The 13,413-nt window shown below is 35.1% G+C and overlaps 1 protein-coding gene across 3 annotated transcripts in view; it reads right to left on the bottom strand.

Moving 5' to 3' along the window:
• Positions 1-13,413, bottom strand: part of EPHA6 (EPH receptor A6) — an 871,253-nt gene that overhangs the window by 694,171 nt on the left and 163,669 nt on the right. For all 3 annotated transcript variants that reach the window (XM_044251185.1, XM_044251182.1, XM_044251184.1), the window contains exon 3: positions 3,081-3,744. In XM_044251185.1, coding sequence (XP_044107120.1) covers positions 3,081-3,744 — 664 coding nt within the window. The remainder of the gene's footprint in view (positions 1-3,080; positions 3,745-13,413) is intronic.

Here is a 13,413-nt window from a genome sequence, read left to right as displayed (position 1 = left end):
TGAGTCCTGAGAAATAATAAAATAGGGTGGTTTTAAGCTAGTAAATTTTGGGTTCTTTTATCTCAGTAACAATAGAAAACTAAAACATACCACTTACCAAAATGTTTAACAGATAAGTAGTTACTCAGAAATATAAATAGCTCAAATAAATTAGGTGTTCTAACAAAACAGACCACAGGAATGATACAGAGGTGCTGTTTTTCCTTCTCCAATTACACATACACATACACACACACACACACACACACACACACACACACCTCACATTACATCTGTGACCATATACTATTTGAGCTATGATTTTATTCATGTAAGTTCTAATTAATTGGCCATTGAGCTTACATGTAATTCAAATATTTTGTTGTGAAATAAGTTGTTGACAGATGGCAATAGAATCTGATAAAAATTATCAAAAGGAAATAAAGAAGCAATGCAAAACATCAAAAACAGACACTTAAATAAGTATTCTCAAATGACGACTGGTAGGGCAAGTAGTGGTAGTGCAAGATACCTCTTTCTAAAAATGAGGTCTCTACATCTCCTCCAGCTTCCCCTGCATTTTGTAAATAGCAACTTGTTGTATTAAATTGGAACCAAGCAGATGCGAGTGCTTTTATTAGTTCTCCATATACTTTATCATGAGTTGATTAGAACCACTACTTTATTTATGGATAAGGAAACTGTGATTTCAAAGCTAATAAGCCATGGATTTAGAATTCAAGCTTAATTCTTTCAATTTCTGCCATCCACTATAAGGAGATGATGAACATTTATACTGTACCCACTCTTTCATGTTTCTATAATCAAATAAATTTTAAAAAGATAACAAGCCATGAAGACAGATGACTCTACCAGTAGCTCTACACAGTCTGATAATGATTATCATTTGTCCAAAATCATCTTTACCCAACAAATGAAAGAATTTTTAAGGCATATAAATAAGAATGAAATTCACAGAGTAAACATATTAAGAAAAAACCTCTAGCCATCAGTAATAGTCACTACCTCTTATTCTATGATAAATGACATAAAAATACAAATATTTAATAAAAGCTAATCACAGGGGCGCCTGGGTGGCTCAGTGGGTTAAGCCTCTGCCTTCGGCTCGGGTCATGATCTCAGGGTCCTGGGATAGAGCCCCGCATCAGGCTCTCTGCTTAGCAAGAAGCCTGCTTCCCCTTCACTCTCTCTGCCTCTCTGCCTACTTGTCATCTCTGTCTGTCAAATAAATAAATAAAATATTAAAAAAAAAGCTAATCACACAAGTCCTAAGAATTATTCTTTGCTTATTTTAAATTCTTTAGCCATACTTTTATCAATGATTGTCCAGTATCGACCTAATTTCAAATGTGGCAAAACTACATGGTTAGCATTGTGTAATGTTTTATCCTCAGCTCTTGTTATCCTCTTTATCCTATTGATTATGCTAATATTTCTTTAGTTTATTTTCCAGTGTATAGAAACATTTTAGAAAGCCCCATCAAAGAATAATTTCTGACTATTCCATTCTAAATCCTTGTTACGGGTGAATAAAAATTTTAATTCAATCTATATTGGTAAACGTCAATGAAAGATCTTTTAACAATTAAATAGTGGAGGAAAGCTGGTTCATGCTTTATAAAAATTATACTACAGATTCTATGCAAATTTTAGTATTTTTAAACAACCAAACATAACCATCATTGGAAACTCGAGTGAGCTTCCACATTCAAGAGCCCAAGTATTTTATAAATAGATAAAACCTTTAAAAATTCACATGTATTTTTCATGATCTTTACATGCATATATTTTTTCTTATTTTTCTTATTTATTATTTATCCTTTTTAAAGAGCATGAATATAGCAGCAACAAAGAAGTCAGTAAATTCAATATGACACTACAGAAAACAAACTTATAAACCATCTACCATTAAAAAGGAAATATCTGTATTGTGTTACTATTTCTCAAGCCATAATTTTATTTCTATATTTGTGTTTTGATTACAAGTCCTAAATCCAAACACAATTGATGTATAATATCTTTATGTAAAAATTTTTGAACTTCTAAATGTATAAATGTATAAATTTATTAGATTAATAAGTCCCACAAAATTATTCACATTAAAGAAACAAATCTTCCATCTTGAAAATTATAGGTATTTTATTATCATAACAATGTGAAAGGTATGGTTCTAAACCCAATTGGCATTGTGTTGTGTTAATAGTTCCTGACAGATATTACACAATTACTATTATAACAACTAAAAAGTAATTTGTTATATGGCAGGAAATTGTACTTACTAGTAGCAAAAGATAGGGGCACCTGGATGGCGCAGTCTGTTAAGTGTCCAACTCTCAGTTTCCGCTCAGGTAGTGATCTCAGGATCCAGGATGGTAACTGTCTCTCCCTCTTCCTTTGCCCTTCCCTGCCACACATGTGTGTATGAGTGTGTGTGTGTGTGTGTGTGTGCGTGCATGTGCATGCATGCATGTGTTCTCACTCTCTCAAATAAATAAGTCTTTAAAAAATAGTAGCAAAAGATAAATTAAGATCTTACACAGTCAGTATTCAATCACCAAACACATAACATCTGCATAAACTATCCTGTATGTTTTTGAAACATATATGTGTATTCCTTACTTATTTAAATATAACTTCATCTTATCTAGGTACTATTCAATTAGACAATTAAACATGAAAGAAATCATTGTTTTCAAACTATCTTTAAATGACACATTCTCTATAGGTCATCAAACATGAAAGCTGAGCAAATGTCCATTTTGAATCCCTTTTGTTTTTTGTTCCTGCTATTGATGTTGTTTTACTTTAAAAAATTAGGTGATTATAGCCATTCATATGGCTTAACCATTTCCTCAATATGGAGGAACATTTGTCATGGTATACAATTTATTATACATTTTTATATACCCCTTCTAGGAGGAAAAATAATAAGAAACTATGTTATAGTTCATAATTTCTTCCACAATCAATTCTGCCAATAATAGCATTTGAAAATGTATTATTTGAAAATAAATGTAAAACAAATTTACCTGTTTAAAATGTCACTTAAATGCATGATAAATTGAGTGTTTCATTCTTACCGTGACAAGAACCTTCGATTTCTTCATATCCTGTACTGCAGATACACCTTCCAAGGGGAACCAGCCAATCTCCATCAGCTCCACAATATAGTTTAGGAGTATCACGCTCTTCTGCACTCTTCACACAAGAGCCCCTTACTTCAACCAAAGAAGAAGAATCGACCCTTGGGATGGTGTCAGGAAACATAGCCAAGTTTCGAACAGTGAAGGGGCACTTTTTGTAGAATACACGGACTGAGACCAGGGCAATGCATGCCCCAATGTCTTGAAAAGCCAGATAGAATCCTTTCCTTTCTATAGGCCCCACCTCACGAATTTCTGTGTTTAGTTTCAGGATACGATCACCCAAATCCATCTGGGTAAAACTTTCATCAGCAGCAATTGTGTCAATCTTTGTATACTGGCTTGGCTTGAATTTAATTCCATGGGACTCATCTGATTCCACATAATACAGATTAAATGTTTCTTTGCAAGTCCCCAAAACCCATGGGATGCTGTTACAATCCCTCAATGTAAACTTCATTTCCACATAAATTTTCTGAGCTGCATCACGGGAGATCCAGTTTGTACGAAGCCAGTTGTTTTGGTTTGGTTCCATTACATTGCACACCTGGTACGTATGAATGGGCCTATTGTGTTCATCCATTTCAGTGATAGCATCCCACTGCAAAAAGAAAAAAAATTGAAATGATTATAAAACCACAGTGAGTTAAACAGATATGATTACTTACAAAATTTTGTTTGAGCAAAGAAACCTAAATAAAAAGGATAGAAATGAAAGTATTCAAAGCAACAGTGCAGGATTTTAGCCATGAACCTCTGGTTAAGAGTGTATGTTCTGCCATTGTATTGCCTGTAAGGTAAAAAGTGCTCCATATCACTCGGCATCAGGGAAATACAAATCAAAACCACAATGAGATATCACCTCACACCAGTCAGAATGGCTAAAATCAACAAGTCAGGAAATGACAGATGCTGGCGAGGATGCGGAGAAAGGGGAACCCTCCTACACTGTTGGTGGGAATGCAAGCTGGTGCAACCCCTCTGGAAAACAGCATGGAGGTTCCTCAAAATGTTGAAAATAGAACTGCCCTATGACCCAGCAATTGCACTACTGGGAATTTACCCTAAAGATACAAACGTAGTGATCCAAAGGGGCACGTGCACCCGAATGTTTATAGCAGCAATGTCCACAATAGCCAAACTATGGAAAGAACCTAGATGTCCATCAACAGATGAATGGATCAAGAAGACGTGGTATATATACACAATGGAATACTATGCAGCCATCAAAAGAAACGAAATCTTGCCATTTGCGACAACATGGATGGAACTAGAGCGTATCATGCTTAGCGAAATAAGTCAAGCGGAGAAAGACAACTATCATATGATCTCCCTGATATGAGGAAGTGGTGATGCAACATGGGGGCTTAAGTGGGTAGGAGAAGAATCCATGAAACAAGATGGGATAGGGAGGGAGACAAACCATAAGTGACTCTTAATCTCACGAAACAAACTGTGGGTTGCTGGGGGGAGGGGGGTTGGGAGAAGGGGGGTAGGGTTATGGACATTGGGGAGGGTATGTGCTTTTGGGTAAATTGGAAGGGGAGATGAACCATGAGAGACTATGGACTCTGAAAAACAATCTGAGGGGTTTGAAGTGGCGGGGGGGGTGGGAGGTTGGGGTACCAGGTGGTGGGTATTGTGGAGGGCACGGCTTGCATGGAGCACTGGTGTGGTGAAAAAATAATGAATACTGTTTTTCTGAAAATAAATAAATTGGAAAAAAAAAAAAAAAAAAAAGAGTGTATGTTCTGGACATACCATCTGCCCTGGTGTGAACCTTGCTTTCCTAAATATTAGTTGTATGATCAAGGGCTACTTACTTTCACCTCTTGTTTCCTTAATTGTAAAATGGAGCTGATAATAGTACATGTTTCATAGGGTTGTTGTCAGGCATAATTTACTTAATATATGTAAAGCAAATAAATAGTTCTTGGTACACCATATGAAGTAAAATAACATCCACTATGTGACTAAAGATGACACACATACGGTGGTTACCCACCTGCCTCCATATCCAATTTGCCACAAAGTGACATATATTTAGCAGTATTCAATTAAATATTTGCATGTCTATCTGACATGTCATAGATTTATTCAAGAAATACTTATGAGACACTATACTGGACATCAGGAATATAGAAGCAAACCAGCTGAACCCTGCTTTTTTGGAGCTTACTTCAAGTGAGGAGAGATGATAAAACCTGTGAATGAGTCAGCTGAAAAATATGCTTGAAAGTACAACGGGGAAAATTAAGGCAAGGAGATGGAGAAGAGGGTTGACATTTTAAATCAGGTGGCCAGAAAACACCTTACTGAGGTGGTGACGTTCAAGTGATGTCTTGGAGGTGAGAGAGAACCTTGCCAAGAGGAAATAGTAAGTACAAATACCCTTAATCAGGAGTATAGGAACAGTATGAATGGGCACTGGACACACACTACCCAACAGGACAGAAAAGAAAAAGAAAAAAATAGAGCCTTTATAAGCATTTTAAGCACTTTAGCTTTCACTCTGAAGGCATCACTGCATTATCTTCACTTCTACATGTGGACTTTGAGCACTCTGCCATTTATTTGCATAGAAAAACTGTTTATCCTTTTTTTTACAAATTTAATAAAAATCCCAAGTATCTTGATATAAACTGGCATTGTTGGTATTTACACATCTAAATATTAATTACAAATTACAAATTGAGACTGTTATTGTATTTTATTTGTTTAGTAACAGTGATAATTTTCAATAGATTAAAAAAAAAGTCTGGTAATTTTATAACCTTTTTGGGAAAACATGCCAGTCATCATAGTTTCTCATTTCTATTAAAGTATCCTGGAAACAATAAACTGTTTTCTATAGTGATTAAGTACTTTATTTCTTAATATCATACTTCAGTGATTTATAATAAGATTATTTAACACACCCTGTTTGCAGTTTCTTACCTTAATTGGCTATTGAGAGTCACTTAATCAAGACTAGTTGAATTTCAATTAGCAGTTTCCAATAGAATAGCTACTTTCTTCAGTCTAGGACAGTAACGATGCTAACCACTTTCAGTATCTACTGTACATTTCTACAAAGAAATAATTTATCTTATCATGCAATCTTATATGTGCTGCCGAAGTGAGCACTCTTATCATGCAATCTTAAAAACAATCTGCATCTAAAAATTTTGTATATAAGCTTCTAACTTGAACTTCGTAGTGTATTTTCCAGAAGAAACAGCAAGTTCCTTTGGAACTGTGGATATAATTTTGCAAAACACCCTTGATAAACATAAGAGTTAGTCAATAATCTCATAAAGATACATGCAATTACCCATCTAAATGTTTTTCATCCTAGTGATCATAGGTCTTATCTGACTCTTACATTTAAGTTTAAGGCAAACCAACACTATCATAGTTCATTTTAAAGGCAAACTAACCATTCAGAATATAAGCAGGGAAACAAGATGCAAATAATAAAATCTATAAACTAATGAAATCAGTACCCAAAATTATAAGGATTTCACCCATTGGAGAAACTCTGAGGTACTTAACCAAGGATTATTCTAATTTTGGAAAATTTTCTAATCAGAAGTGATTTTGTTTCTCAGGAAATGCATATAATTATTATGGTCTACATTGCATTCTCTACTCTCCCACATAGAAGTATGGAACTATATTCTCAATAAATTTTATTTGAATAATTATATTTTGACACCTTCACAGTACACCCTTTCATATTAATAAAAAGTATTAACCATGCTCATTACAACCAATTCTCCCAAAATAAGAGACTTAACTAAAATGTCAAAAATTTCCTCTTGTGACAAAAAAAAATTCTGCTCATTCGTATCTTTATTTAAAAATGTGTGGGTTTGGGGGAAAATGTTTTGATGGAAAGAAAGGTCAGAAACGTGAATAATATACATTCACTGAATAAAAAGTTATCTGAACCAAGGGATGAAGAAACAACAAAATATACACAGAGAATGAGAAATGTGGTTCTTCTCAAAGACACTCCATAAAGAATCTTAATAAAATGGTGCATCATTTTCTTGGTTAAATTTGTGATACTCAATGGTCAGTAGCATTTCTTCTATCTTTAATTTTTAAAGAAGTCAGAATTAGATTTGGTTACCAAAATAGATAAAAGAGATCAAATGTTAAAGTTCATCTTATCCCAAAATAAGGAAAGCAACTAAAATTAGATTTTTAAAATTGAATCTGACTAATCAAAAAAGAATATCAATTCAATATTGGTATAAGATCTAAAAGACTATGAATTTTACTAAAAATATTAAAATAAGCAGATGCAGAGATAGTATTATAATAATATAGCCTTCAGAAATATTGCATATACACAGTTATATTTTCATTTACACAGTTCCATATACTTTTTGCTATAATTTTCAAGTACTAAAATAAATAAGGCCTCTTAAATTGTGGCATACTCCTTAAGAATGGGAATATGAGGGCTCACAGATTAGATGTCTAAATATGCTAAAATGATAAGACATTCTTTAAATCAGATCGAATTCTAAGCATGTTCTCTTTGTCTACATTGCAAAGATACCTTCATAAAACCATGGAAGGTCAGGTTCAAATTTAAAACACTTGGCCGGGACGCCTGGGTGGCTCAGTTGGTTAAGCAGCTGCCTTCGGCTCAGGTCATGATCCCAGCATCCTGGGATCGAGTCCCACATCGGGCTCCTTGCTCGGCAGGGAGCCTGCTTCTCCCTCTGCCTCTGCCTGCCTCTGCCTGCCTCTGTCTGCCGGTGCTCGCTCTCTCTCCCTCTCTCTCTGACCAAAAAAAAAAAAAAAAAAAAAATTAAAACACTTGGCCTTTAGGGGCCCCTGGGTGGCTCAGTGGGTTAAAGCCTCTGCCTTCAGCTCAGGTCATGATCTCAGGTCCTGGGATGAAGCCCTGCATCGAGCATGCTTCCCCCTCTCTCTCTGCCTGCCTCTCTGCCTACTTGTGATCTCTGTCAAATAAATAAAATCTTAAAAACAAAACAAAACAAAAACACTTGGCCTTTGAAAAAACTAACTTTTGGTACTACATCAAAATCAAAAGCTTCTGCACAGAAACAACCAACAAAAATAAAAGACAACCTACTGAATAGGAGAAATCATTTGCAAATGACATATCCGATAAAGGGTTAGTATCCAAAATATATTAAAAAAATATGCAACTCAACACCAAAAAAAAACCCCAAATAATCCAAATGAGCAGAAGACTTGACCAGACATTTCTCCAAAGAAGACATACAAATGACTAACAGACACATGAAAAGATGTTCAACATCTTTGGATGTTCTCCAACTTGTCATTGGAGAGATACAAATCAGAACCACAATGAAATATCGTCTCACACCTGTCAGAATGGCTAAAATGAAAAACACAAAAAACAACAAGTGTTGGTGAGGATGAAGAGAAAGGGGAACACTTTTGTATTGTTGGTGGGAATGCAAACTGGTGCAGCCACTGTGGAAAACAGTATGGAGATTCCTCAAAAATTAAAGAGAACTACTGTACGATCCAGTAATTTCACTCCTGGGTATTCACCAAAGAACATGCAAACACTAATTTGAAGAGATATATATACATATACCCCTATGTTTATTGCAACATTATTTACAATAGTCAGACTAAAGAAACAACCCATGTCTCTCAATAGCTAAATGGATATAGATATGGTATATATATACAATGCAATATTATTAAGCCTTAAGAAAGAATGAAATCTTTCCATTTGTAACAACATGAGTGGAGTTAGAGAGTATAATGCTAAATGAAACAAGCCAGTCAGAGAAAGACAAATATTGTATGATTCTACTCATATGTGGAATCTAAGAAACAAAACAAACGAACAAAGAGCAGGGGAAAGGGGAAGAGAGCCAACTTAAAAACAGACTCTTCACTATAGAGAACAAACTGATGGTTACTAGAAGGGAGGTGAGTAGGGGGATGGGTGAAATAAGTGAAGGAAAGTAAGAGTACTCAATCTTGATGAGCACTGAGTAATGTATGGAACTGTGGAATTACTTTATTGAATACCTAAAATTAACATAATACTGTATGTTATCTATAGTGAAATTAAAATTTAAAAATTTTACATGTAAGATTTAAAAAATCAAATAGATTACTTGTCCTTTGAGTTTTATGTTAGCATGTGTAGCTCATAAACAGACAGCCCTTAACCTTAGTCCCACTTCTATTTCCTTCCCTGATTCTAACTCTATCCCATGTCACGAAAGGCTTCACATATGCACATATATGAGCATCCCAGCCCTAATGTCAAGCTGTGCCCTTCTCTGCCACAAAAAGCTGCCAATTTTGGCCCTTCCATCAACCTAGGTTGAACATACCAGGGGCACAGTACAACCACTGGAGGATGGAGCCAAATAAGTGATGGAATTCTTTAAAGAGCTTAGATCCTACACTTTCCTTCTGTGCAACACTGTGGGTCAGACCCCAAAATTTCTTGGTCAGATGGATTCAAGTTTTCTTTTAAGAAGAAGAATGAATACCAATTAATATGTAAGACTAGTCTATATGCACACACTTTTTAGCAACTATAACCCTGCACCACCTATGTTCAATGGGTAGAAGTTTTTGCCCCTATGTAAAACAAACACATAATTATACTATAACTGTGAAGTACTTAGATGTACATATTCCCGAGCTATTGCAGAAACAAAATGAAAATCTGTATCAAACCTGTTATTAATTCTGTTATTAAATCAGTCAACTCTGTCAGCTGCTTGCTTTTACATAATGGGTATTGAACCCCAAATACTCTGACTCCTTAATTTCATGCTTTTTTAAAATACTTTTTACAGGACTTAAAATACCAACATAAAACAGTTTACTAATACATAATGTAAAAAAGAGCTCCGTATTGCCAAAATTAAACCACATATGCTTCTGCAGAGTAGAATATCTTGCAAATTGTATCCGTTCTTCTGGCCTGGATGAGTAGAATGGAGAGTTTCTTCTGTCCCATGGTAGTTTTGTAAGTCCTTTCTTTGGATCAAGGAGTGGACAGATAAATTACAAAATGATAATTGGAAAAGTTTTGTAACTTGGAGTATTCTGCTCAGTGAGAAGTTTTGGTTAAGCAAGAATCAGTTGTACACCAAAGGGTTCTCTCTTTTCTAAACTTCAAGTGTATCTTGGATTCACTGTCTCCTGAGGGTAACTATTTTGTATACTAAGTTTATACTTGTCAAAGCTTTTTCACAAATGTTAATTGTTTCTCATCAATCTAATAAAGCAAAATAAATGTTTTCATTTTTGTATTACTGAAAAGGAACTCAATATTTAGGAATTACTCATTGCCCAATGTTGCATGGACCAAGGACTGAAACCAGCCCTTTTTACTTTTATTTTCTGCAATTTATGATGTTTTGCTGGTATACTTACTGGCCTGAGAGAGAGTTCCCCTCCCAAGGCTAGTCAATTAGAGGTAGCAAAGGGGCCTGAGCCTAGTGCATGTCTTTCATATGCAAACCAAACAAATCTGAGTCAATGGCTCCAGCTACTTCCTTATTTAACTCTCTAGTATACCAAAATAATATTTTCCCTGCCCTTAATTATCCCAGAGCTCTGGGATAATTGTTCCTAGATGCCAGGTAACTGGAGACCACCTCTACAATCTAAAACCTGTAGGAGTTATTCCAAATACCTAATCCTAAACTCTACTCTGCCCTACCTTGCCTTTTCCACAGAAAACCCAATAAAGACACTGGCTCAGGCTTTTTCCTCATCCTATCTTCTGCCACTTGATGAAAACCTATCATTTCCCCTGTGGCCCTGTGTGGCATGTGTTTACTCCTTTATTGAATCCTGTGAATATAATAAATTTTGTTTTTCCAAGTCTAGTTCTGGCTTCCTCCAGGGGCCTCACTGGACTTTACCATACCATATCCAACATTAACATTCTTAGAACAAACAGCTTGGGGGTCATGAGAGTCTTCCTGACAACCTTTTAGTGGGCAACTGATTTTTGTTTAACCGAAATTTTTCACTGAGCAAGACACTACAAGTAGTGAAGCTTTCTCTATTCATCACATATAATTCATATATCTACTCTTTGATCTAAAAAAAAGAACTCATAAAATTACTGTATGACAAGCTCTCTCTCTTCTATTCATCCAGGCCTTAAGAATAAATACATTTTGCAAGATATTCTACCCTGCAGACGTATGTATTAAAGTAATTAAACAAGAATGCCATTAGACTGAGGTGGCTCTAATGCCTTTGCAGACTACTTAAGCAAACTGAAACCTAAGCTATACTAAATTCCTATAAATGCCCCAAGGTTAAAAAAAAAAAACAAAAAATCTATGAACAACCAATCACAATTGTGAAGCCAACCAGGCTTTCCCAAATAAGGTACCCACTTAAGCTACAGACAATCAAATAATTTTCTTGCTTTGCTTCCCCATCTGCTCTATAAAAGCCTTTTCCCAGCTCTGTTAGCAGAGTGACCCTTAACCACATTTAGTTTGGTTCGGTTCAAACTGATGCTTATTCAAATACACCCTCAGAAAGTTTAATATGCTTCAATTTATCTTTTAATCCACAACATAATTTGAGTTTTGCTCTAATGAGCTCTTTCCTACAGTATTTATCAGTGAGTTGTTTTATCATATTAGTAGTTTGTCTTATATATAGAATATTAAAAAACAATATAAGATGGAGGAGCTATAATATTCTGAGTTCAGTTCCTATTATGTAAAAGTAAGTAGCTGGCAAAATTGACCAACTTAATTGCTTTTTATTTTTGAGATTTTATGTAATTATTTGAGAGAAAAAGAGAGCATGCACATGAGTGGCAGAAGGGGTAGGGGAAGAAGGAGAAATAGGCTTCCCACTGAGTAGGAAGCCCCACATGGGGTTGGATCCCAGGACCCTGGGGATGGTGACCTAAGCTGAGGGCAGACACTTAACCCACTGAGTCACCCAGGCACCCAGAATTGACCAATTTAATTTCAACTGCAGAACTAATGACAAGTTTGATTATTTCGTAGTGTAATATCTTCAGTTACAAGGATCATGTACATCTAAATATTTTACACTAGAGAATGTTACGTGTGTGCTTGATTCAAACAGAAGCAGGAACTTTTATACCCTGGAAACACTTAGAACAGGGTTAAAGTTATCAAAAGTTTGTGCATATGGCTTACTGCTTTACAGCATCTAAGCATATTTCTTCACTAATGGATCTCTTGGGCAGCCTCATTTAAAATAAATATTTCTTAGAAGTGACAGAAAGTCTAAAGAGCTATGAACAGTACTTAACCCATTTATGCCTGAGGTTCTCTAAAAATCCATCCCTATCCACACAATGTGAACTTTTGTTTCCATAGCAAGCTAAATAAACTGGGCCAAAAAACTCGATTCCTTTTGGGCATAGAAAATTAGAACAGGGAAATTAATTCTTAAAGCAACTAGCAGCCCTTGTAGAATCAGATTTCTTTCTTTTCTCAGAGAACAAAATAAGGAAATCAAATAGCCTTTCTAGGCAAGAATAGTCAGACAATTTGTTGGTAAATTGACCCAAGCTTCTAAACTGCAGAGGTATATCTTTCAAATTTTTAATTTCTTCACTCTGAAAATCTTTGAACTTATCAGGAATATAAATATTTATTTCAAAAATAAAGGTTAAAATTTTAAAATAAAAGCAGATAGTCTGTTTCTCAGCATGGAAAGGGCTCTTGGTAAGGTAATCATAATTTCAAATAGCAGTATAAGTCCTGATTACTTACTCAAAAAGCATAGTTCAAGAAAACTTGTAGAAAAGGAGAGAATTACTCTCATACTAACATTTTCCCCTCTATATTTCCAGAGAGAAAAAGGAGGGGCTGGGGGAGACCATATCCTAGAAATCTTAGGGCCCTAAACAGCTTTAGGGCTGGTCTGCTTTATGGAAAGAAAGAAAAAAAAAAATCAGTAAAAAACAAAGTTCAATATGCTGATTGTAGGGATTTGGGAAGTTAGCACTCTAATAACACTGAAGAGTGAGACGTTATTTTAAAAAAATACTTTGAATTTCACGTTTAACCTGTACCTTTCAAGTGAATAAGTACTTATTTATATGCATATGAAATTGTTTTTCTCTCCTCTTTTCTCCCTACCTTTAAAAACAATCACATACCTCAATACTACCAGACAGTCTAACATTGAAATTACTAAGTCTTAAATATATTTCTGTTTCCATTTGCAAAAGATCCCAGCTATAAGCTAGGAGATAAATATGTGGTGAAAAATATTTTTTTCTTGATTT

Source organism: Neovison vison, chromosome 6, assembly GCF_020171115.1.
Source record: "Neovison vison isolate M4711 chromosome 6, ASM_NN_V1, whole genome shotgun sequence".
Lineage (NCBI taxonomy): Eukaryota > Metazoa > Chordata > Mammalia > Carnivora > Mustelidae > Neogale > Neogale vison.
The sequence above is the reverse complement of the archived record's forward strand: the minus strand, read 5'-3'. Positions and strand labels throughout refer to the sequence as shown.